The 26,395-nt window shown below is 39.9% G+C and overlaps 1 protein-coding gene and 1 long non-coding RNA gene across 3 annotated transcripts in view; one reads left to right on the forward strand and one right to left on the reverse strand.

The window, feature by feature from the left end:
* The window catches only part of TNPO1 (transportin 1), an 81,994-nt gene that overhangs the window by 43,947 nt on the left and 11,652 nt on the right, over window positions 1-26,395 (reverse strand). Inside the window, exons 2-4 of one of the 2 annotated variants that reach the window (XM_064140375.1) lie at window positions 15,948-16,145; window positions 15,611-15,724; window positions 11,852-11,927 (exon numbers count right to left, since the gene is read on the reverse strand). In XM_064140375.1, the coding sequence (XP_063996445.1) occupies window positions 11,852-11,927; window positions 15,611-15,715 (181 nt within the window). In that variant the 5' untranslated portion in view covers window positions 15,716-15,724; window positions 15,948-16,145. Of the gene's footprint in view, window positions 1-11,851; window positions 11,928-15,610; window positions 15,725-15,947; window positions 16,281-26,395 lie in introns of those variants that run through there. The other variant, XM_064140376.1, reaches the window with a different exon arrangement.
* LOC135193149 (uncharacterized) lies at window positions 20,374-25,481 on the forward strand. Its single transcript, XR_010309108.1, has 3 exons — window positions 20,374-20,533; window positions 21,208-21,257; window positions 24,915-25,481. It is a non-coding gene; the product is annotated as an uncharacterized LOC135193149 (long non-coding RNA).

Genomic DNA, 26,395 nt, shown 5'->3' on the forward strand with positions numbered 1-26,395 from the left:
AACTGGTTTAGATAAAAATCAAGGTCACGTTAAGGTGAAACTTGACTATTATTTTTTTCTTCATACATCTTTAATCTTCATAGTAAGTGCCTCTCTCACAAGTCTGCAACAGAGATTCCATGGGATTCATTGTGAAAGTCACAATTCTGACAAGTGAAAACACAAATACTGAAACAACAAAAAGAACAGTAAGGGGGAAAAAAGGGAAAACCAATTATTACCATATTGAGGTGACACGCAGAAATCAAAGATGGACTTAGTGCAAAACAAGTGCCAACAACTTTAGCAGCAAAAAAATCTAATACTTAGGCATTGAAAATAAAACCCAATCCAAATCATACCACAATTTGAGAAAAAAATCCTGACTGCACAAAGCTATTTATGGACTGCCAAGTTTTCATCACCTTGACAGCTATGTTGTCAGCAGACAGGGACACAGGTCTGGATGGAGCTCTAGTTATAACACCATGATTACAGGCAGATCGCGTAAGAACTAAGACACTCAATGTTCATAGATTCTGTGATAAATTTTGTCACCCATATGCTTCAACCATCAAAAAAGATCACAGCCTTGCATCTTTCCATGTCTGTCTGTGAGAAGAAATTGGATGGCAGTTTTGTAATTATTAGGAAGAATGTGATCTACTTTGAAAAAGTTTTAATTTGGTCGTAAGCGAAACAAAGTTTCTTGCCTCTGCACTGGCCAAGCGCAAGATGACACTTGGGACAATGCTTAATGGCCGTGGTGGTCTTAGGTTGAAGGTTGGACTCTATGATCTTAAAGAACTCTTCCAAACAAAACAATACTATGATTTTATGAATGACTTCTGTCCTAGTGTATAAAAAAAAATACAGTGTAGACACCTTTGAGTTTACCAGCAGAAAAAGACCCTATTTTTCAGATGCTGAACTTTTAAGCAAGCTTAAGAATTCTGGTTTAACCTAGTGAATTTTACTACCATGTCAGAAGCAGGACTAATAGTGTTTCAAAACATTCAGTATATGTGAATATATGTGACCTTGAAATGCAGTAGTTAGTCTGAAATTAATCAGTGCTCAATTGACTCACGGAAAATAATCTGACACAACAGCCTAAGCTTAGGAATCTCTGTAAGACACCAAAACAAAGCTGCAAATGTTGCACTGATGCTGAGTGTTGCATATTGATTGAATAATAAGCAGCAACAGCTATGTTTCTAATGATGGTGTCGTAAATAAAACTGAGCCGTGGACAGGATGGGAAGGACGTTGTACTGACAAATAATTAGCTTATTGTTCAATTATAGAAAGTTTCCACATGCTAACAAATAATGACCACAGGTCAAATCAGAACACCAAAATTAGTACATCTATGCAGGCTTGCTAAAATATTAGAAGTGTAAAGAACTGAGCCTCTGTTTTTAGTCTACTTTCAGTTTCACTACCATATCCCCATAAATCAGCCATCTCAGCAGTTTTCCACTCTAATATAATTTTGTGTATCACAACTGCACCACCCGGTAGTTAAATCAGCACTTGAATTCTATCAAGAGCAGAACAATCCTTAAGAAATGGAGATTCAGTGTCATAAGGCTACAATTCACCTTAAGATCTCAAGCTATGCAACAAAATCAGGATATAGGTGTAGTTTGAGACCACCAAAAAAGCAGCAATCTCTCTGGTGTTTATTTATTGGGTGCAAGGGGTGGATGATAAGTATCTTTGCATAGTGGAAGGAAACTATAAGCTTCCCAATGGAAGTTGCTTAGACAGTATTTGGAAGCAAATAAATTAGTATTTAAAGTTATTAATCCATCCAAAAAAGTTACTTGGTCAGATGAATAGTACTACCACTCTCTGAATATATTATCAAATATGAATATTATATATTTAAACATGTGACCACATGGCATATGAATAGCTGTTGGAACACAAGGGTTAATTGGATGACTAGGGTGAGGTTATTACAAATTGACTAGTTCAGAATACTGTTCAAACTGCTAAGTTTGACACACAAGACATTCCACAACACTGGCATCATACAGGGTGTTGTGTAGTGAAACTTTTTAGTACTTCTCATTATACCTATACCCTAGAGGTATAGACTAACATTGTGTTGCTATGCACCTACAGCTGAACTACTTTGTTTCTCTGATACCCTTCTTCACCATAAGGCTTACCCAATTATTTCAAGACAAAGTATTTTTTTATGTATAAAGCCTATTCTAAGACATCTGAAAATCATCTGCAGCCTCTTTAGTTTTCAGTTTCTACCCACAACTTCATCAGTCTTCTTTCTTTGGGGAGGGAGGAAAGTCAGGGGACCCTGAGCACTCAGCATTTTGGAATAGAGCACCTAAGATTTAGAGCTACTCAGTCAGAATTACATCTGTTCAGTAGTAGATCTACTGATTTAGACAAGAACATCTATCACTCCAAGTTAAGTGAATGCTTTTTCCTTGGAAGATACATAAAGAAAACCCCCAAACATATACTGTTGAATCTGCATTTCTTTTAAGTGCCAGCACAGAAGCAGCAACCTCATTAGGAAGAAATGGTGGTGTCCGGTTCAGTGCTGCCGGGCTAAGCTGCTGTAAGCTGCCTATACTGAGCTGAAAGCAGACTACAGTCATTACTAGCACTAATGACTGTCAGGGCACTGCTATTCCTCAGTATTTCCTGAAAGCAGAAGTCATAGTTCTGAGGAGTGGAGAATTATGTCACTACAGAAGAAGAATGAAGGAGTTTAAAATGCTTTGAAAAAACATTAGTAATGCTTAGCCAGTTAGTGACATTAGCATCAAACTGTAGGATTAAGACATGCTCGATGTCCAAGTGGAGACTAGTGACAAGTGCAGTTCCTCAAGGATCTGTCCAGGTCCAATGCTGTTTAACATCTTCATCAGTGACATGAATGGTGGCATTGAGTGCATCCTCAGTAGGTTTGCCAACAACACCAAGCTGTGTGGGCACAGGGGACTCATTTGAAGGAAGAGATGCCACCCACAATGATTTGACAAGTAGGTCAGTGCCAACTGTACAAGGTTCAAGAAGTCAAAGTGCCAGGTCTTGCGTCTGGGTTAGGCCAACCCTAGGCACAAACACAGGCCGGGTGCAGAGTGGGTTGAGAGTAGTCTTGAAGAAAAAGACTTGGTGGTGTTGATTGGTGAGAAACTCAACTCGAGCTGGCAGTGGACTCATGCAGCTCAAGAGGCAAATCATATCCTAGGCTGCAACAAGAACAGCTGAAAGGCAATTCCTGCCCTTTATGATAAAGAGACCCTACTTCAAATACTCAATGCAGAATTGGTGTCCCCACCATAAGATGGACATATAATTGTTGGGATAAGTCCAGAGGAGGGCCACAAAGATATGCAAGGGCTGGAGTACTTCTGCTATGAGGATAGGCTGAGAGAACTGGGATTGCTTAGCCGAGAGAAGACTCCGTGAAGACCTTAAATCTGCCTTCCAATACCTGAAGGGATCCTACAGAAAGGCTGGAAAGGGACTTTTTATAAAGGTGTCTAGTAATAGGACAAAGTGGAATGGTTTTAAGTTGATGGAGAGAAGGGTCAGACTAGATCTTATCAAGTTCTTCAGTACAAGGATGGTGAGACTCTGAAACAGGTTGCCCAGAGGAATTGTGGATTCCCTCTTCCTACTGGTGTTTAAGGCCAGGTTGAATGAGACCTTGGGCAACCAAGTCTAGTTGAGAGGTGTCCCTGCCCATGGTGGGAAGGTTGCAGTGCATGATCTTGAAGGTCCCTTCCAATCTAAGCCATTCTGATTCTTTCAATTGCTTTCATGAAAGAGTTGGCCAAAACATACTATTATTTATGATACTGAAAAATATTGGAGTTTATTCTGGGTTCCACTCCCTTTTTAGCATGAACAGAAAGGCATTGTTACTTGCACATAAGAAATGGTAACAGGCATTCCTTTATAAGGCTAGGTTCGGATTCAAGAAAGCAATCAGCTAAACAAACTGCACCTGCCTCAGTACTGCAAGAAATGCACTGCAACTGTTGTATTATTGCTATGCCTCACAGCAAGACTGCTTCGTAAGATCTAGAAAGACTTGGTGATACTGTTTCTTACAAGCCTTTTCAGACTAAATCAGATAGCTGCACGTAGCCTCATGAGTAGGGATACACCATTTTTTCAGGTAATAGGCAACTCAGAACTGCAATGAATCAAGTATTGCTTCATAGACAGAAATGCTTTTAGAAATCACACCAGCAACACTTTGCCTTTCTGTAGAAAAACACCACATAGGGATGCTTGATATAGGCATTTAAAGTACATATAGATTTGACAAGAGAAGTAACTAAACATTACTGAGTAGGATAGTTTGACAAAAAATCATGCAAAAAATACTCCTTCATTCAGCTTGTAAAATGCATTATGGAAAGGTTTCAAATAGCTAGCTGAGTATTGCCAATTCACCCTAAAAATGTCACATTTATTGTGAGGGTAAAATAAGACTTTACCTAAAGCTACCAAAATTGCAAAAAAAGTCATAGCAAACAAACCCAAAATTTTCAAAATTTCAAGACTTAATGGAGGGACTGAAAACTTCTATTCTTTCTCTCAACAAGCTAGAGAAAAAAAAATAGAAGGCACACCTCCAAAAAACTTAGTGAAGAGCACTTCTGAAGAACCTAAACCAATGTGATTAAGTACATGAAGCCACTAGGCTAGTCAATATGCCCAAACACTTCAAAGCTTCCTGGGAGGACTCCCAGCAAGGTACTGAGCATGGACCTGCCTTCGACACCCACAAGGCTCCTTTCAGGAGCCTGGAAATAAGTATCTCTGCAAGTATGCTGGCCTTCTCCCTTGTAGCAGCCCCAGACTACTCTAAAGTACCTACTTGAAGAGCATTATGTATATTGGGGAAAAGTCCTATATACAAGTCCCTAAGTATTTCTCTAAGCATTTTCTGGAGTGTGCTACCCTCCTCTGGAGATGGATGAACTCCCAGGTAACAGCCTTGAACTCCTCCAAGAGAGCTACTTGAGTTTTATCAATGTTAGAGGTAACTACTTCCTGTTAGCTTCCCAGGATCTCTTGTAGGCATTTCCAGGATCACTTCTGTTTCTTCTGGACAGAAGTGAATTACCAGGTAGCAGCCTCAGATTCTTTTGAGGTAACTACTCAGAAACTATCATGTGTGTTTTGGGGGAAGGATTCATGCTTGGTAGCTCTTCAGGAATTTCCTCTATGATCAAGAAGCTTGTTATCTACAAATATCGTTCTTTTTCAATGCTTTCCTTGTATGGGCTTCAGAGATAGGGGAAGAAATAATACAGAACCTATATTGATTATGGATGCTAAGAATTAGGAGTTCCATAACTGTGATTCAGTTCTAGCACTGCATCATATAAACTAATTCAACTGGGTAACTCAGGTATTTCTGTCAATACTTTAAAATCATTAAGTAACTTCTCACATGTTGTACGTATGCTATAATACTATTTAGGAGAAGCCTCTTCCTTAAAATCTGCACTACAATTTACTTAGAGGCGTGGAAAGGATGAAACAGCTACTATACACAGAAAAAACCCACAGATTTTTCACTGACCTGACAAAATTCACATCTCATAACTTGGTTTCCCCCCAATATAATTACTCACTTTACACACTGACTGCTAAAACTCAGGCTTAATTTCATTCTGCAATCCTTCATGTATCTGAACTTAAGGATATAAGTACTTTGCTATTAAAGCAGGACACTACATATGCTATACAACAGTTTAAACTGTAAGGATAAATTAATCTGACTCGGACTTCTAAATTGCATTGCAATCAGATTAGTTCCTGGACAATAGTATCGGGGGAGGGAAGTGGTAAATATCGGGGGAGGGAAGTGGTAAAGGGGCATTTGGTTTTCATGCTCAGCTTCAAAGACCTATCAATATGCCAAGAAAGCTCATGAAAAGAATAATCTGGACAGCAGTTTTCATGAGTTTAAGTTTAAATTCCAACACCCCTCAGAAAATATTCACATCAGACATAAGACCACTTTGGATCCCACTAACAGCTTATAAAAACCCACTTCAAATTCTGTTTGCAGAGCTAGATTACTAAATATAAATCACCATCTGTGCATAATTCAGCTGGAACAAAAACTTGGGGACTGGGGGTTTTAGGGTGGGAACAGGGCCTTCCCCCAAAGTAATGCTGCACACTAAAGGACTCTGAATGCCTAAGTCATCACATGAACTAGATCAAGAGTTGCAAAGGCACATCACTATTTTCAGCAAGTTTATAAAAATGTTAAAGTGTTTAGAAATAAATACAGAAGACCATCCTCAAAGCCTAAGACATAGCACAAAAGCAGTGTTCTCAATCCCAGATCATTCATCTTCAGAGTAAAAGTTAATCACAAGGATTCTGATCCTTGGCTGCTACAATTCTACAGCGGGCCACCATAACGTCACTAAGACAACACTCTAGTGAGAACAAAGACTAGTTTCCACATTAGGATGAGTTGAAGAATAAGCCACTAAACGACAATCCAGTATCAGAATCACAATGCATTTGTGTAGCTGCAACAGGATAATAACTACAGCTATGTTCAATCCAGTAGAAAGCTATTACTCCTATTGGCCCAAGTCCTGCCAACAGCCCCCTGGACAGGATAGAGGGAAATAAACATAAAACTCTACAGAAACTGTATAAAGTAACCATGCCCTCTATCTCTTGTCTTAGAAGGATATATGGTACACCTGAGAAAGAACATGTATATTTTGAGAATAAGGATGGTCAGTCTGAATCTTAGTTAGTATCAGATATCTCAGTAGTTCTGTTTTTTTTTTTTCATTACACAGAGGCATTAGGTATGCCAAATCTTACGTAAGAAGTGGTAAGCTTTGACATCAGGCCATATCAGGCCAAGAAGAGTGTGACATTAATTCTGACCCCATGTAAGGACAGCTTCTCTTTTTCATTGGCATGTGCTAAAATTGAAGTTAAAGAATGGCTAACACGCAGGAATGTAGCAGAATATAGTCGGAAGAGATTACAAAATTTCAGATTATTTTCTTTTCAGAGTTGAAAGAATGTTACCAAAAAGAAACATAGTAGTCTTTTGCTAAAGCACATTGGCAACGTCATATCGTATATTGATAAAACTTTGCTCCCAAAAAATACTACTGCGGGATTTTAACATCACGCCCAATACTTCTTAACAAAGAAAAAGGATTTCTGAACATTAGAGTATTCCTGGTGAATTAAAATGGTCATAATCTTTTGTTAACTTAGCACAACCCAAATGTACTCATCACTCAAAACTCAGGATGCTCTGCAAGACTAAGCATGGTGCAATTTCAGGTTAAAAATACTAAGAATAATATACTAGGCAATTGATGAAGTTGTCATACCAAAAAGACAAAACAGATGAATTTAGAGCACCATTTTTGCCAGTCTGACAGGGGAGAAAGGACCTTATAAGCATTCATTTATAGATGGTATAAGCAAAGGAAGGCTTTGGTAGAGATACCTTAAGAGAATTTCATCACTCCGGTCAATCACATCTGAAAGAATCTCAGAACTTTAATTTACAGTAGAAATTGCCTGTATTATGACTACTGGAGGTTCTTCTGATATGCCTCATGCTTCAGATCTCTTGGACAGCTGCCTCCATGTGCCTTAACTAGAGGCTAGAACTGGGCTGGGCAAGACAGCAAGAGGCTGAGATTATGAAAAACATGAGAAAGTGTTGTCCCCTTCAATAGAACAGACTTGGACTACAGAAGCAAAAGGGGGATTTAAATATGTGACTCAAAACAGAGAAAGGAAGCTGCAGATAAGCAAAGAATGAACAAGGACAAAGCTGATATGCCCTTGCAGCACTGGATTTTAAAATCACAAAAAATACAGTGAGTGATCTGAGAAGCAGCAGCAACAAGCACATGATCCAGAACTCATCAAAAGAATACAGAAGTGTATAGGATTCTGAACCCAGTCTGGGACATGAGAAAAATAAAACCAAATACCACAAATCCAAAACTAGGGCAAGGCAGTGCTATTACATTATCTGCAAGGTTTTATACCTGCCAAAACAAGAAGAAATATTTTCACTAACAGAACACCTGATTAATGCTTTCACTTACAGATAAAACTACTAAAACTAAGCATCTTTCATCCAGTACCTCAATCTTTAATGGCTTGGGACTGTATTTTAATTCAGTTACCTGCCTACTATCTGACTTCCTTGACTGGACATTGTTTCCTTGACATTTTTCATATTCTGTGATATTTGCAACATCAGGGTTCATCCAGATGCACATCACCATCTCCAGAAAAACATGTCAGTTAAAAGGAAGAAAAAATAAATGCTTAAAGCTAGAGTATCCATAATGCCTGCAAGCAACGTCATTTTCACTGACTAAATGGTAGCAGGACAACACGTGTTTCCAAGAAGATCCAAGCTTAACATGCTTTGACAGCTTAACAAGAGAACCACCACATACCTGTAGAAGTACCACAACAGACCTAAACCCAGAAACTCACAAGCATTCAGACAGAGAAGCCTGTTGAAGCTAACACTGGAGGGAAACAAAATTTATACTTACGGCAACTGAAAAGATGTACCTCTGGTGTTAAAGCAAATCCCCTACCCAACGTTTACCTAAGTATCTTAGACGCCAGCATCAGTGGAACAGCTACCTTTACAAGCAAAGTTATTTGCTTGCAGAGGTGTAAGACTCTGGCCAAAGATAATTTGTTACAACCTCCACTGCAATAAAATAAGGCTGTTTAACATCAACCAATACAGAATTCCCACATTCAGGAACTGTTATTTAAATGTATCCTCCAGCAGTACTGGTTGCAAGTGGCAAAAAAAAATAATCATCTGCTATCCAATCAAGCTCTTTCTCTCATAGGCTATCAAAATACTTTACTTTTTATTAAGCCATCAGTGATATTGAAAGCTTATCATTATAGCTCCTTCTGCTGGGGTGCTATGGCTATAACAAATGCATGAACTTCCAACAGTATGAGTATTTGTGCTTTGGCCTGTGGCATAAAGCATGCTAGTTCTTTCCACTAGCCTAAAAACTTGACATGGCTGTAGGAGATGGCCCAGTAGAACTCTCCGCAGGCGAAGAAAGGAAAAGAATACTTTCAATGTTGTAATGAAAACAATTACCTACTTGACTCCATCACATTTTCCCCTACTGGTCCCAAGGAGGATGCAAGAGTATTGTAGCTATTGAGGAACAGTTCTAACAGTCTCTTTACCTTGCTTCGACAGAACTAATGATGGAAGGCTGTTGAGTTGGATTTTTCAAATCACATCCTCATTAGCCATACTCAGCAGCAGATTCTGACACATCACTATACACACATTAGTGTGCAGAACCTAAAGCTCAAGTGATGAAGAGAATGAAAGGGAAATTAGCAAGTAAGGCAACATTAGAAAACAAACTGGGGTGGAGGAGAAATGTGTAACACTATTCTCATCACATATTTTACTCCAAATTCCACTACCGCACTCTCTCCACCTTTCATTTTCCAGTTAATGGTATAAAGCACATGGTATATCTACGCTGGTACCTTGCTTAAAATTTTAATATGCTGGCTGATTCAGGTTGTTAAAAGCTCTCAAACTTGAGATACTCCATCAAGGTCTTACAAATAACTTCCTACATAGAACACACAGAAACATTGGGATCCTTAGATATGAAAATATAATTTTCTTCCATCTGTGTTTCCTTCCTCTTAAAGGTGACAGCACAATCAAAATACCAGTTAAAACTTCACATAAATGTTCTTGTTGATTCTTCAAATGTTACAGTATCACACATAAATAAAACCTAATTCAAAGGGAAAAAATACAACAAAGACTCCTTGGTGCCATCACTAGGCATATCAAAGACAAGAGCGTCATTATGAACAGTCAGCATAGTTTTACCAAGGGGAAGTCCTGTCTGACCAACCTCAAACAAGCTGCCCATGGAGGCTGTGGAGTCTCCCTCTCTGGAGATATTCAAAACCCACTTGGATGTGTTTCTATGTGATCTGGCATAGGTGATGCTGCTCTGCTCTGGTAGGGGTGTTGGACTAGATATCTTTTGAGGTCCCTTCCAGCCCCTGACATTCTGTCATTCTGACAGTCTTTTATGAGGACATAACCAGGTGGATAGATAATGGTAAAGCTGTAGATGTGGTTTATCTTGATTTCAGTGAAACATTTGACACTGTCTCCTACAGCATCCTCACAAATAAACTGAGGAAGTATGGTCTGGATAATGAGGTGGATTGTGAACTGGTTAAAGAGGTCAGAGTTGTGGTTAATGGGATGAAGTCTAGTTGGAAGCCTGTATCTAGTGGAGTCCCTCAGGGGTCAGTACTGGGAATAGTACTATTCAATATATTCAACAAACTGGATGGGGGTAGAGTGCACTGTCAGCATGTTTGCTGATGACACAACACTGGGTGGAGTGACTGACACACCAGAAGGTTTTGCTGCCATTCAGAAAGACTTAGGTTGGAGAGTCGAGCAGGCAGATATGTGAAGAAATTTAACAAGAGTCTTACACCTAAACATTGACCATGAGCCAGAAATGTGCTCTGGTGGCCAAGAAGGCCAATGCCATTCTAGGGTGTATTAGAAGTGCTGTGGTTAGTAGGCTGAGAGAGGTTCTCTTGCCCCTCTACTCTGCCCTGGTGAGGCTATGTCTCAAATATTGTGCCCAGTTCTGGACCCCTCAGCTCAAGAATGAAAGAGTCCCTTCCAACCCCTAACATTCTGTGATCTAGAAACCTAGAGGTTAAACACTACAAGATAGAAAAAGCACTGCTGACAGGAAACCAAGGAAAAAATAAAAGACAAAAAAAGTTGTAGAATCAAACATACTGATCTTATTACTGTCTACAACTACCTGAAGGGGCATTGTAGCCAGGTGGGGGTTGGCCTCTTCTCCCAGGTAACCAGCAATAAAACAAGGGGACACAGTCTCAAGTTGTGCCAGGGTAGGTATAGGCTGGATGTTAGGAAGAAGTTCTTCACAGAGAGAGTGATTTCCCATTGGAATGGGCTGCCCAGGGAGGTGGTGGAGGCACCGTCCCTGGGGGTCTTCAAGAAAAGACTGGATGAGGCACTTAGTGCCATGGTCTAGTTGACTGGCTAGGGCTGGGTGATAGGTTGGACTCGATGATCTTGGAGGTCTCTTCCAACCTGGTTGATTCTATGATTCTATGATTACACTGGTAAAGAAGGCAGATGTGCAAAAGCAGATCTTGGAACAAAATGTCTTTCACAAATGAAGATCTCACAAATCAGCAGGTGTCATACACTGCTAAGAGTGTCTCACATACACTCTTCATCCCTACAAAATTGTTTAAATATACTAAGTGGTAGAGGCTACAATATGTCATGGACAGTTTGTACTGCTGTCCACAAGAACAATAAGTAGCCAGTTGATTTCTAACTAGAATTGAGACTTCTGAATGCAGATTCTGACAGACATTATCTCCAGGCAACTCTAGTATGTGGTCTTCTAAATATTTAAGTCTAATTACTAGGGATATCACTATCATAACTGAATTTAGCAGCATGTTTTATAATGTGTATAGTCGTGACTCGAAGTTATTTCAAAATTCCACTGCAGTCAGATAAAGGTATGATGCTCCAACATTTCTAGAAGGATTTCACGGAACATACATAATAGAATCTATTCCAAGCACCAGTTAAGATACCAGATTTTTGCCCACAAAGACTCCAGAAAGGATAAATGACTTCTATGTGACTATGGAGCAAAGGCAAACAAACTGATCGTAAACATAATTTCTTTCAAACAAAATAACATTTTTTAAAGGGGAAAAAAAGTAAATTTACAGACTATGCATCTCAAAAACTTACCTTCAGACTTCAACTTCGTTAAAACAAAAATCAGGTAGTTGTTAAAATCTGGATACTGATTGAGTTGTTCTAGTTTCTAAAGAGAGAAACTGTTAAGGAAATTTGCATCTTTGCACAACATATATAATCTGTATACCAAGATTATCAAATGAGTTATGTACTGTTGCATCACTTCAATCATCTGTGACTATAATCTCAGTATACACTGAGCATGAATAATCTAAAAACAACGTTTTGTAATTTTCATACTGAAGTAGCCAGTTTTAGTTACAGAGAGGTCTGGGAAAAAATAACCCAGGGCTGAACAAATCCTTAAAAATACTCATAGTCACCAAAAAAAAAAAAAAAAAAAGTATCTTCTGTACAATTTTGGATTTCAATATTTATACTTGGAAGCCTACCAAACCTAAGAAATCCATTCAGACACACCATCTTCCATAATAAATAGAAGCATTACATCATTGAAACAGCTGATTTTGAGAAGCTACTAATTTTAATATTAGATATAAGTTTATTATGTTAACTAGCCACCTGTTTAATTGTAAATGCACAGATAATTGTACCAAGAATTTAATGCCTCTCCAGCCTCATAAAAAAGAGCCCCAAAACCCCCCAAATGACAAAATGCTCTTTAAGTGCAGGAAGTGCAATGACCTTTCTGAAAAACTGTGAAGGTATGTGAAATTGACATTACTTCTGCCAGAAGTTTCCTAGTATCCTACCACTGCTTAGCTAAAACACTCATCTGGCATTTGTCTTGCATCCTGTTCTCACACCCTAATAACTAGTAGGTTTTCTGCTCAACAGCAATACATTAAGTCAGTGCAGTGCCATCTCTAAGTTACTAGATATCATCACTATGGCAAAAAAAAATATCAAGAGGTTTAAAATAATTATTTTTAGAAAAAATAACTTATTTGCTCCATGGGCAAATTTACCTGATGTTTAGCTAAATCTCTGAACATTCAAAGTACCCAAACTTAGACAAATACGTGTATAGTATGATTTGATGATCCAGAAAATCCCCTCCAGTTCATAAGGGTCTACTTTCTTCCAATGACGAGCAGCCAACATCTCAATCACAAATTTTAGACACTTCATTTTTAGCTATTCAGGCTATTTGCAACTGGTAGCAATTTTGGTAGAGAAGCCTGCTCTCTTTCCACTTAGTAAGAGAATAAAGCTTACTTAATACAGACACAAACTCCTTTGCTGTGAAACACATAGAAGATTAAACATAAAACAGGGGCATGGCTGGGACAAGTATGCATGGCCTCTGTGAAGGAGAAACCACACATCCAGGTTGTTGTCAAAGGTGCCAAGCTGAAGAGCTTTCAGGAACTGCCAAGAAATGAAAGGTAAGCACATTTTGAAATTATTTTCTTCTTCTCCAAGCTCCAGAAACATAATCACCAAATCAGTCAGGTGAACATTACTAGCAACTGTGAATTCCAATGAATCTAGTAGAAAGCAGAGCAGTGCTGAGCGAAAAGAACTGAAAGAGCAGTATTTACCAGAAACTTAAGAAAACAATTGGTCTTATAGGCCATATTTTCTTAACTTCTTCACAAACCTTCACTTATTCTTTTTTACTCTACGAAACGGTAACATCTTTATTTGAAAAAAATATCAGAAGCCCTACAAATGCATAACTTTGTTAACAAAGGGTTTTGGCTAACCTATTCTGCCCATTTTGTTCTACCTGAGCTCTAAGAATTCATACCTACTAAAACAGTGTCAAAGAGAGAGAACATAGTAAAATCAACACACTGATAACCTTCAAAAAATTACAGACAGACTATTTTAAATCTGAAACCATTAAACATCATTCTACTTGGACATGCTACTGATTAGCATTCTATTACACAACAGCTATCACAAATTTCTTGAGGAAATAGTCTTAAGTGACAGATTTTTATTTTAAATCATAGCACGTGGCCTGTCAAATTCCATTTAAGTATCTTCTCAAACTGATGTACAATACAATAGCAAAAACGTGTTGCTTTTCTAACCTTTACAGGCCAATATGGGGGATCTGCTTGAAAGCACAGCTAGGAATTACCACTTTTCTTCCAATTTCTACTCATCTCAAAAACAGACAGCATGACATATATTGCCCACTCCGCATGTATGATGCTCTTTTTCAACAAACTGGAAGCAGAGCTTTAAAATGCACTTTTACATTAAAGCCACACCATACACACTTGATATAAATATTATTGTGTTTTAAATACTAAAAAGCATCAGCCTATGTTTAGGGCATTATCAGAGTATCTTACTTATTCAGACACTTTTAATATTAAAAATCTGAACTGTATCTCTAAGAACAAAATGACTATGATGAGAATTACCTTTATCTTTCATATAAGAGCAGAAAGACTTCTTAAGCTGTCTGCACTTGACACAAAAGCCTAGAATTGGAGTAAATTTGGCTTCTAGCTAAATTTTTAAAACAATGTGCATGTATATGTGGATGTGCATTTTTTTATATACATACACACACACACTCTACATATAAACATTCTATCCTACTTAGATAAATTCTGTTATCTTCTATGAAGGCCTTCAAGCAAATGCCTTAAATAAAAAAGGTTCAAGATGATAAATTCACATCTATCACAGCACTTCAGAGCTTCTGGGTATTTTAAAGCATATATATACAGCTAGCTCACAAAGCTCACAACAGATGAGGTCTTTAGTTCTCAAGACTTAAGCTTCCATTAGTTTTAATGTAAAATTTTATTCTCTTAATCTTCATTACCTACAGCCTTCTTATTTCACCACTACAATGAAAAGTGCCTCAGGGGAGCACAAAACTCAACAGTAACCCCAAATGCATAGCAAAGCGGCACACAAAGCCACACATAAAAGATTTTCCCCTTCTCGTTAATTTTAACGACAGTAGCAAGCAGTATAGCAGGCTCAAGCTTCCAGTCAAGTAGAAACACTCACACAAAATGTGCAGCGTCAGAATCAGCAAGCCAACGAGGGTGTGGAGACAGCGACCCTGCCAGAGGCACTTCCCCCCACCATCTAAGTCTTTCGCCTGGAATCCCAGCGCCGAATTACCTCGGAAAGACCCTGCTCGGCCCCACTTTGCCACGGGGCGACGGGTAATCCCCGCCGCCTGCTCTCAGCTCGGCGGGCCGCAAGACACTCGTGGTACCCCTGCACAAGGTCTGGCACCGCGAAGGCCGCTTTCCTAGCCCGCCACGGCAGAGAGCTAGGCGTTGGCGACGACCCACAGTGGGGGAACCCGGGAAAGCGGCTGATACTAACTGAGCCGTGCCAGAGCCTGAGCTTTAAAAAAAAGAAAAAAAAAAAAACAGACAAAAAGCACGCACACGCAAAAAACACCAACAAACGAAAAACACAAACAAACCCAACAACAAACTATCCTCCCCCCCCAAAAAAAAAACCAAACCCTAAAAACAGCAGCACAAACAAAAAGAAACCACCAAACCCCAAAACGGCTCTTGACTCCTGGGTCGCAACAGGTGACCAGGCCCCCCGCCGAAGAAAGGCTGCCCCGCGGCCCACAGAGGCCTCGGTGGTTCAAACGCCGCGCCACAGCTGCCCGGTCCCGCGGAGGCTCGGCCCACCGCGCTGTGGCAGCTCGGGCTCGGCCGCCGCCGACCGCTGCTGCAGCGTCGGCCTACTGCCGCGCAGGCCTCACTCTCCCCGCCCGCCTTCCCCGCGCCCGCCCGCGCCGCCGCGGCCCCATTCCGCCCGCGCGGCGCAGGCCTCAGCCAAGGATACTTGTTGCACGGCTCTCTGCGTGGTGGTGTCCGGGGACTGGGACTCCTTAAGCAGCTGCAGTATTTGCTGAAGGCCCTGCTCGTCAGGCTTCCACTCATACTCCATCTTGGCTCTCTGTAAAACACCAGGCGGCCGCAGTTAGCACCGCGGCAGGGCCCAGGCTCGGGGTAGGCGAGAGGGCGGAGAGGAAGGAAGGCCGAAGGGAGGAGGATGGGAGCATCGCGGAGCCCGGCTCACTAGTTCTCACCCCCCCAACCCAGCGCAGCGCGCACCCCACCAAATACCCCACCGCCGGGCCTGCCAGCTTCGGCACTGAACGAACTTAAACACCACCAACCTCGCCTCGCTGCCGCCCGCTAAGCTCCGCACCGAGCTGACTGAGTCACGGCGAATTTGTAATCTGGCCCCAAGAGCCGTCTCCCGTCCTCCTGGGTCCTAGCGCCGGGCACGCCTGCGTCGGGCACGCCTCCGGCCGCCTTGGGCCCGCCGGCGCCGCCGTCAGCCTTTCCTCGATGCGTTCCACGCCGCCAAACGCCTGAGGGTGACAAAACGCGGACCCTTCAATCCTTGCCGGCGGGAAAAGAGGCGTCTCCGCCTCCACCAGCCCCCTCGAGATTAGACGGAACCTTCGGCAGTCGCCACAAATGAGGAGCGAAGCGGCGCCGGCCCCGGCACGGCCTCTTGGGATGGCTGCGGCCGCGCACTCGCAGCGCCTGGCAGCCAGTGGGTAGGCTGCCGCCCACGGAGAAGCAGGGATGCGAAAGCAGACCCAGGAGCAAGGAATGTAGTACCTGCGTTGCCATCTGCTGTACTTCTACGTGATTTGGTTGAATGCTGAACGGAAGTCTCCAATTCCAGGTGTAAAGAGGGACTAGAACCAACTATGCAAGAAGAAAGTTATGTGTGTGTGTTTTTTGTATTTGGGTTTTTTTTTGTTTGTTTTTTGTTTTTTTTTTAATCAAACTGTTTTGAGTAACTAGTGTATCTTAGCCTCAGAATTTTTCAGGGGAGATCTCAGACCAAAATTAGCAATTTAGATATATATTATACACAAGTAGATTCTCTACATTTCCCCCTATATTATACATATGTTAATGGGCAAAATGCTCCTTAAACCTGGTCTAAAATATGAAAATTAAAAACTAATTCCTTGGCTTTTTCTGGGCTTATTTTGTCACTGTGTTTCTAAGTGTCTCGCCTGACTATGTGAAAACTGGTTTCACTTTCTGCTGCAGTGCATAATTTGCACAATCTTCCAACAATTTTTCACAGGCACTGAGGTTTGCGAACATGAGTGATTCCAAACAGTGCATCTCAAGTAATTTGTTTTGTGGCTTTTCCTCTCATCTGCCTAAGTCAGCTGTCCAGTCTCTGGCTCAGTGTCCTGAGCGACCTTTCTTTCTATTACTGTGAGCTGTTCTTTTTGAAAGTAACAAAATTACTACTGTGCTGTCTCCAGCAAAACAACACACGGGACCATCAGAGGCAACAAATAAGACACGCAAGTATACTTAAAATATCTGCATATCTGTTTAGTGAGAACAGTGCAAGAGGGTACTTGATAGGTCAAGAAATGATGCACACTGAAGTAAGAAGCTGGAAACAGCTGAATAGCAAAGAAGTATGGAGTACAGCACACAAGAGAACAAAACCATTGCATTGGAAAAAAGAAAAACTGAATGGGACATGTTCTGTATGCTCTTTTATTTAAGCAATCGTCGTGACTATCACAGGGTTGTTTTGGGGAAAGCACAGCTTCCAGCACTGAAATGTCTACAAGATAGAGTCAGCAGGGTAGGTGCGTAAAGGTGTGCCACTGGTTACTAGAAAAGATGCACAAGGTTTTGAAGAGATTCTTCTGACCAAGGTGAATCTCCTTGTTTCCTTCTAGTACAGGCAAGTGTCAAAATAAAGGATGTGTAGTCAAGCCATTAAAACTGATGTTAATGGCTCACCATGCTGTATGAGACAGAGTACTCTTCATAGTGATTCTTGCACAGCTACATCAGCAGAAAGCTGTGGTCTAAGAAATTAAGGAAGTGATGATTATCTTTGAGACTTCTGGCCTGCTATCAAGCTTGCTTGAAGTTCACTAGAGCTTCAGAAGTTACTATACAGGAATTATGACACAAGCATTAAATTTGTCTCATTTTATTAGGAAACCAGACTAGACAAAAACAACATTAAATATGGGAAACAGAGGAAGACACCAGACGCAGAAAGTTGAGAGACAGAACATGAAAAAGCAGGAAGATAAGCAGGTCATGCATTCATAACAAAGAAAAGCATGTTTCCTTTTCCATGAGTGTGACCAAAATTAAATTCTGGTAAGATCCTTCTGCAGCAGAAAGAGGAGAAATAGGTCTACAAATCTGAGTACAAATGGGAGCCCCTCCAGTTAGTGGGACATCTGAATTCTTTAGACAACTGTCTTTCAAGATAGACTCCTTATGTACCATTACTAACGTTTTGCCATTGTCAACCATTCAGCACATATAGCAATCAGATTAGTACCTCATCTTGTTGGATACCTGTCCTTCTTGATCATGACCTTTAAGTCATTCTTCCCTATCTCTAATCTTCAAATTCTGCAAGGCAGCAATAGAGGGGAAAATAATTTAACTGAGTCAGGAAGAAATGAAGGAAGGAAAAAAAAAGGGGGAAAAAAAAAAGAACATTATAGAAAAAATGAGAACATTCTTTATGTATCCCATGACTCTTAATTTTCTACTATGTGTTCTCCTCAAGCAAGAGTATCCTTCTGTAGAAATTAATTCAGAATCAATGCTAAATGAAGGCCCAGGCAAGACCATGAAAGCTACCATTCAAAATGTAAGATAGCCTGGTTCAATCCACTCAATCAGTAGAATGCACTAGAAATAAATTTGAAACCAGTCACCTGTATGTATTAAGAAGGCAAAAGTTCACTGATGGCAGGAATCTTGCACAAATACTGATGCCAGCAATCTCTGATTTCTTTCTAATCTAAGCTTCAGATGTCATGCAATAGCTAGATTCCACTGGTATCTAAATATTACAGTGATGTGAAATATTAGGAAAAAAACCAACCCGACAACAAACATTGTATCTTTAGTTAATTTCTCTTTCCAGAAACCCTGCCGTAATCTGATCAAGCATCCACAGAAATCCCAGAAGTAGTTTTGTTTTAACTTTGGTTTTAATGTAGATATATTCTTCCCTTTCTCTCTCAAAATATCCCATTAGATCTGAAATTACATGTATCTGGCATTTGCCATACAAGGAAACAAAAGGAATGGCTACAATATGTAGTGCTACTAATTTGTTCAAAATCTATTATCTGAACAAGGCCGGCTTCAATTCTTGTTTCTTCCTAGCATGAGGAAGGCAGCATTATTTTTTCTCTAAAGTGTCCTTAATATCACAGTAGAGTGTACTTGGTGCTAGGACTTTTAATCTCACCTGTTGCTTTCCTTTATGTTAAAATCAGATATTAACAGGAACTTGGATTAGGAAAGATTTTCTAATCACTAAACTGTATAATACTGGCAGTTAATACTTCAGAGACAAATGCAGACAGCACAATAGGATACTCATAATAGAACATCCTCCTCATCCCTCCAGCAATCTCAGTGTACTGAGAAGAGAAAGAGGAAACTGATGCAAATCCCTCCCAACAACCAGCCAGAAGAGTTCTAAATTACTAGGAAGATGGTATCCCCTAGATTCCATAGCCTCCAAGCTGTACCTTTGGGAAGAACAATTTCTAACTACTAGTGTTTTTGAAACTAGTTTCAAATAGTAATTCTCTAACCAAAATTAATTCTCAAATTTGCCCTGATTTCAGAATAGTTAGACAATTTCAGTCACCTCACTATTCAGAAAAAAAAACCCAAATCCCAGTCTTTAATTTTACTACAATGGTAATATTTTTAATATTTGGGGTGATTTTTTTTTCTTCCTTTTAAAGAGAATTCTAATGAACTACCTTCTTGTCACAAAAGCTGCTACCTGTAAAACTTGTGTTTAACAATGGGAATTAATAAATAATCCAACCCACTACTAAAACCAATGCTTACAAGTTTCCATGCAGACTGTTTATAGTCTCTCTCTGTTCCTTCTGTATAGCAGACTTGTATGCACAGAGAAAATAGCTGATAGACCATAATAGCCTTCTCTGTAAACTCTTATTCCAGGCTAAAAGTGATGTTGATTAAGCAAAAAAAAACTTCTCATAATATAGAATAAATGTGTCTACATGAAGGTGCTCATGCAGAATACCTACTGCTGTATTATTATGCACTGCCTTGTGCCCGGAGACATGCACTGAGCTTTCACTTTAAGAAATACTAGTAGTCCTCACATCCAGAATTATCAGTAGAGAATACATCTGAAAATATGTAGTCCAATCTCCCTGAGTTCAGCCACGTGACACAAGATTAACATTTATTCGCAAGTATTTATTTGAATTGTCTTTAGAACATAGTTTGACTTTGTGAAGCACCAGAGGTTACTAAGGAGACGGACAAAAAGACAGTCTGAAATGATTTTCTGTCCTGACTACAGGTCTATAAAATTAATTGTCTACTTTTCCAGAGCTGATTGGTTATTGTGACTGAAGGATTGTTTTAAACAGAAATCTGAGGAAACGTTAGAAAAATATTTTTAAGAATACTTTTAATACTATTATAAAGATTACTTTATATTTGTGGAATCATGACAATAATAGCTAGAAGAGGCTGTGAACTTACTATTCTCTGGCTAACATAACAGTACCTAATGTCTGTTGCAGGTGTAATTCTGTTGAGCACAGGACTTCATGACAGGATTGCACAAATGTTCCCCTCTTCCCCTGTGCAGGAACAAGAGACAACTACAACACCGCTAAGAGGAATTTCACTTAACAGAAGCTAAGACAAATCCAACTTGATCCAGCATACAATGGTAAGCTTTGGACTATACTAGTGCCAAAACTAAGATTTTACATAATTGGTAGGCTTAAGACTATTTTTACAAGTTTTTTTTTCTTTTCTATCTATAGATTTTTTTTTTCTGTTTGTAAGGAGAAGCAATATGATAGCAACATTCAAAGTAGCACACACATGGTCTTTTCAGATAATATAGTTTAAGATTTGGGTACTGTTAATTGACCTTCATTTCTTACTCTCATTTCTTACTCACTGCTTGCAGCTGGTAGGTGTAGGAGTAGAATAAGATATTGAAGAAACCAAGAGAAATTATGGGCTTTCTGCTCTCTCAAAGCAACTCTAATTTTATCTTATGTTTCATGTCATGCTAGAAACTCTGTGTGTGTATATAATTGATCCCATAGTATAACACCTCATAATGAAGATTGTCTCAAATTTCCTGGAACCCTATACCTTTCAACATGGGAGGTAAATAAATGTGTAATATGATTTGCTCTCCATGGAGTATCAGCATAGTGATAGCCTTTTTTCTGAGAGTACCTACAGTTATGATAATATACATGCTCAGGAAATATGCTACACTGTTGCCTATGAGAAAGGTAGAGCTATTCTGGCTCTCTTGTGGCAACACTGCCCACAATTATCATGTTTATTTTTCCAAAGGTGAAGAGTAATATTTCTTTTTTGCAGATAATGTCTTTAAAACCTGCAACGTGGAGGCCCATTGAGCAGACAAAAATGTAAGTATAACCTGATGGCCCATAATTCCACTCTTCTGATAGAAGTATGTTACATCTTAATTTAATGAATACCTCTGCTCCTTATGCATCCAATATGTGTAAAGAGTACAGCAATATAGTTTATATATATGTGTATACATATATATATATATATGCATACACACGCATATACACATACACACACACACACACACATAGATATATATTAAAGTGCAAAACTATCACACCATTGCAGATAAAATGGATGACAGGCCACAGCATATGCTAATATTTGATATTTTGTAGACCAATTATTTAGGACAGTATAAATTAGGTTTACAAGCATCAACACACAGCACAGGCTTATGTGCAGGTCAGAACTGTTAACTAAGTCTATTGCTATTGCTGGGTGCTATTAGAAACGTAACACTGTCAGCTGCAGAACCAAAAATCTGTTAAGCTTTCACAACTTTAGACCTGCTGTTCACAAACAGAGGAGGGTTGGTGGGTGATACAGAAGTCAGAGGTTGCCTTGGGCTCAGCAGCCATGAAGTAACAGAATACTCTATTCTTGGTGAAGTAAGGAGGGGGGTGGGTAAACCACTACAATGGACTTATGAAGGGCAGATGTCAGACTGTTTAGGACACTGGTTGAGAGTGTCTCTCGGGAACCTGTTCTGAAGGAAAAAAGGGGTCCAGGAAGGCTGGACATTCTTCAAAAAGAAAGTCTTAAAAGCACAGGGGCAGACTGTCCTCATGTGTTATAAAACAAACTTTGAGGTAAGATGATCAGCCTGCCTGAACAGGGAGCTCTTGTAGGCACTCAGGAAAGAAAAGGAAAGTTTACCACCTTTGGAAAGAGGGGCAGACAAGTCAAAAACAGTACAGTTAGGTCATACAGAGAGAACATCACAAAGGCAACACCCCAGCTTGAATACAACCTAGCTGCTGCCATAAGGGATGACAAAAAGAGTTTTACAAATACATTAACAAGAAGAAAGCCAAGGAAAATATTCTCCCTTTATCAGATGCTATCAAAGCCAAGGTACTTAATGCTGCCTTCTCCTCAGTCTTTAATAGTCAGACCTATTAACCTCAGGGCATGCAGCCTCCTGATAGGAATAGAGAGTATCATCAACTCCCCATAATCCAGGAGGAAGCACTTAATGACCTGTTATGCCACCTGGGCACTCACAAGTCTATGGGGCCAGATAGGATTCACCCAGGTGTGCTGAGGGAGCTGGCAGAGGAGCTTGTCAAGCCATTGTCCATTGTCTATAAGCAGGCCAGGTTAATAGGGGAGCTGCCAGACAATTGGAGGCAACAGTAATCTACAGAAAGGGCCAAAAGGAAACTAGAGGCCTGTTAGCCTGACCTCGGTACAGGGAAGATAATGGAGTAGTTCACCTTGGATGTGCTCATGTGGCAAGTGCAGGATAATGCTGGGATCAGGCCCAGCCAGTATGGGTTCATGACCAGCATGGCTCTGCTTGACTACTCTGACCTTCTATGACCAGGTGACCTGCCTAGGGGATGAGGGAACAGCTGTGGACATTGTCTCCCTAAACTTTAGTAAAGACTTAAACACCGTCTCCCACTGCATTCTCCTTGAGAAAGTTGCAGCCTATGGTATAGACAAGTGGGCTCTGCTGGATTAAAAACTGGCTGGACAGCCAGGCCCAAAGAGTTCTGATAAACACAATTAGATCTGGTTAGTGGCTGGTCACAAGCACTGTCCCTCAAGGCTCAGTATTGAGCTGGTTCTCTTTAACATCTTTATCAATGATTTGGCTGAGGGGATCAAACATAACATCATAAAGTTTGCAGATGACACTGAATTGAGCAGGACCGTTGATCTGCCTGAGGGTAGGAAGGCATTGCAGAGAGATTTAGGATGAGGCTTAACATGACTAAATATTGGGTCCTGCACTTTATTGACAACAACCCCAAGCTATGCTACAGCTAGGAGGACAGCAGCTGAAAAACAGCTCAGTGGAAAAGGATCTGGGTGTGCTGGTGGAGGGCTGGCTGAACATGAGCCAGCAGCATGTGCAGGTAGCCAAGAAGGCCAACACCATCCTGGCCTACATCAAGAACAGTCTGTCCAGCTAAAGGGAAGTGATTGTACCCTGTATTCGGCCCTGGTGAGGCCACAGCCTGAGTACTGTGTTCAGTTCTGGGCATCACAGTCATCAAAGCTCTGGCACATGTCCAAAGAAGAGCAACAAAGCTGGTGAGGGGTTTGGAGTGTGGTTGAGGGAACTGGGGTTGTTTAGTCTGGAGAAGAGAAGGATAAGGAGAGATCTCTTTGTTCTCTACAACTACCTGAAGGGTAGCTAGTGAAAAGATGAAAGGAAATGGGCTTAAGTTGTGCCAGGGGAAATTTAGACTGGATGTTAGGAAATATTTCTTTACAGAAAGTGGTGAGGCATTGGTACAGGCTGCCCAGGGAAGTGGTAGAGTTGCTATCCGTGAAGGTATTTAGGATGTGTGTACATGTAGCAATTTGGGATATAGTTCAGTGGTCATGGTAGTTGAGTTACAGTTGGACTCAATCATAAAGGTGTCTTCCAACCTTTATGAGTCTATGATTTGGAAATTATCAGGAATGCTTTGAATTCTACTGACAAGACAAAATACCATTCTTATGTATCATTAAAAGTCCACCAAACTGAAGAAGCAATAAATGGTGCAAAACCACAAAGATCTCAGTATTTAAAATGCCTTTGATCAACCAGTCCTCCAGACAAGGATACATTTGGATGCACCACCTCTCAAAACTTCCTGTTTCATTTCCACAGACATAAGTAACAAGCGAATCTACCCCACTGAAACCATACATTCTAGATACTAAAGTGGCAGTACACATTCTTAATGCTGTCAGTCAAAAAGCAATCCAAAACTCAATGGGGGGATGGCTGACAAAATAATTACCTCCTAAATTTGTGAAGACATCAGATCTATCAGCCCAAGTCTAGAAGAGTAAACCCTTCCTCTCCTCTTTTTTTTCCCCTCTTCCTTCAGGACACAAGCTTGAGGTGTTCAAAAAAAGACTGGATGAAGCATTTAGTGCCATGGTCTACTTGAATGGACAGGGCTGGGTGATGGGTTGGACTGGATGATCTTGGAGGTCTCTTCCAACCTGGCTGATTCTGTGAATTCTTTCTCCAAATTCTAGAGTAGTTTGATTAGCATTTCTACATGAAACATATGAACCTCTGTAATTATGTAACATGAAGGGAATTTTTGAAGACATGGAAAATAGAGATTAACTACGGTCTGGGACATGAAAGTGGAATGCACTACGCTGGGCAACAAGCTTCACTCATTCTGTAACAGGGCCGATCTGTTCCAAGCAGGACCATGGATGAGAATGATATAAAACTGTGAGAAAAGAGATGTAGTCCCTGAAATTTTGCCTTTCTTCAGTTATGCACTAATCCTTGTCAATGAAGAAAGATTACTGCTAACAACCAAACAAACAAATGTGAGATTCCTATCTCCACTTACTGCATATATGATAAAGTGGTCTGAGTCCCTGCAAACCTTGGAAAGAAAGTCATAGACATTCCACAGTGAATGTTCCTCTAACAATGTCTCAGCCATGATAGATAGGATCTTTGTAGGAGGTCTGGTAGCATAGCCATGCAGTAAACATATCTTCCTTCTTTTTTAAAGCTTTCAGAGAGAAAATAATCTCCTGCTCTGACTAGAAGGAAGAAGTACTCCACAGCACATGTGAAGGAGACCACACCTAATCTGGGGAAGTTCTTGTCCCTGAAAAGTGTGCACAGCTTCTTTAACATCAAGTTATTCACAATTACTTTTAAAAAGCAATTTAAGTAAGTGATCCGCTTTTAAGCTCTGAAGAATCTGCACCATGTTGAAGCAAAATACATCACCAGTTCTTTAACCGTAGTCAATTCATACTTTAATAAACCAGTGAGTTTTAATGCAAAATATGCATAAATTGTATATATATCCCCACAAAAGAACTGACTGGTTAAAAATTATTTTTTCATGTACAACACCATCTTAACAATCATAAATAAAATTTACATAATAAAAACATATTTTGTACACTTTACATTAAAATGTAAAAACAGAAACCTCATTAAATGAGAAAAAGAACATGTAAAGCTGCAGAGACCCTTTTGCTAGTAGAAAAGAAGTTACAAATGCAAGACAAAAGATATTTATTTGTGTGTTTGTTTTGATGCATAAATGAGATGAAAATAAGGAAAAGCTCTAAATCTATTAAGAAAAATAAAATATATAAATGTAAAGCAAAATTAAAACCAAATACACAAAATGAAACTTTTCTCAGTAGAAGATTTTCCTTATGTTCAAAGATGGAAACTCTTGTGTTTTTAGTTTGTTCCCATTGGCCCTGTTCCATCACTGCAATCACTGAAAAGACACTAGCCCAAATCTCTTGACACCCACCCTTTAGATACTGATAAGAATTTGTGAGATCTCATCTCAGTCTTCTCCAGGATAAAGAGCCCCACGTCTCTCAGTCTGTCTTTGTGAGAGATGTTCCAGTCCCCTCATCATCTTTGTAGCCTTCCACTGAACTCTACAGTAGTTTCTTGCCACTCTTGAACTGGGGAGCCCAGAACTGGACACCATATTCCAGATGTAGGCTAACTGGACTTTTTTTTTTAATTATTGTTTTTATTTTACACTATTTAAATCAGACCATTGCCTTTTCATTGTAACTGAAGGTTAGTGTACTGTTCCCTGGATAGCTGATGAATTTCCTTACAGCACTAGGCTTACCTAAGGTCCTTAATATGCTGTTGCCTCAAGGAAGTGGCAATATTTTGCTTTATATGGACAAATACCAGCTAGATACCAACAAACAGGAATTACATATGAATTGGTAGGGACATAAATGGAAAAGGTCTTAAAAAGCTTCATACTAAAACCTGAAATTTAGTCTTTTAACCTGTGAGCCTGAGTACAGTTGTTAGGCCTTCTCTAGAATCTAGTGTCAGATAAATATTCTGAAATGACATTGTCTTATAAGATAGTGATAAATAATTACTGATCTGTGTGCTAGTTTGCAGCAGGCTAGAATGTTTTGGTGAGAGAAAGTAGATAATTGGCTATGAAAGGAAAACATGGTTGTGTCTCTTCTCTCACAGTCCCGCTGA

This window comes from Pogoniulus pusillus, chromosome Z, assembly GCF_015220805.1.
Source record: "Pogoniulus pusillus isolate bPogPus1 chromosome Z, bPogPus1.pri, whole genome shotgun sequence".
NCBI lineage: Eukaryota > Metazoa > Chordata > Aves > Piciformes > Lybiidae > Pogoniulus > Pogoniulus pusillus.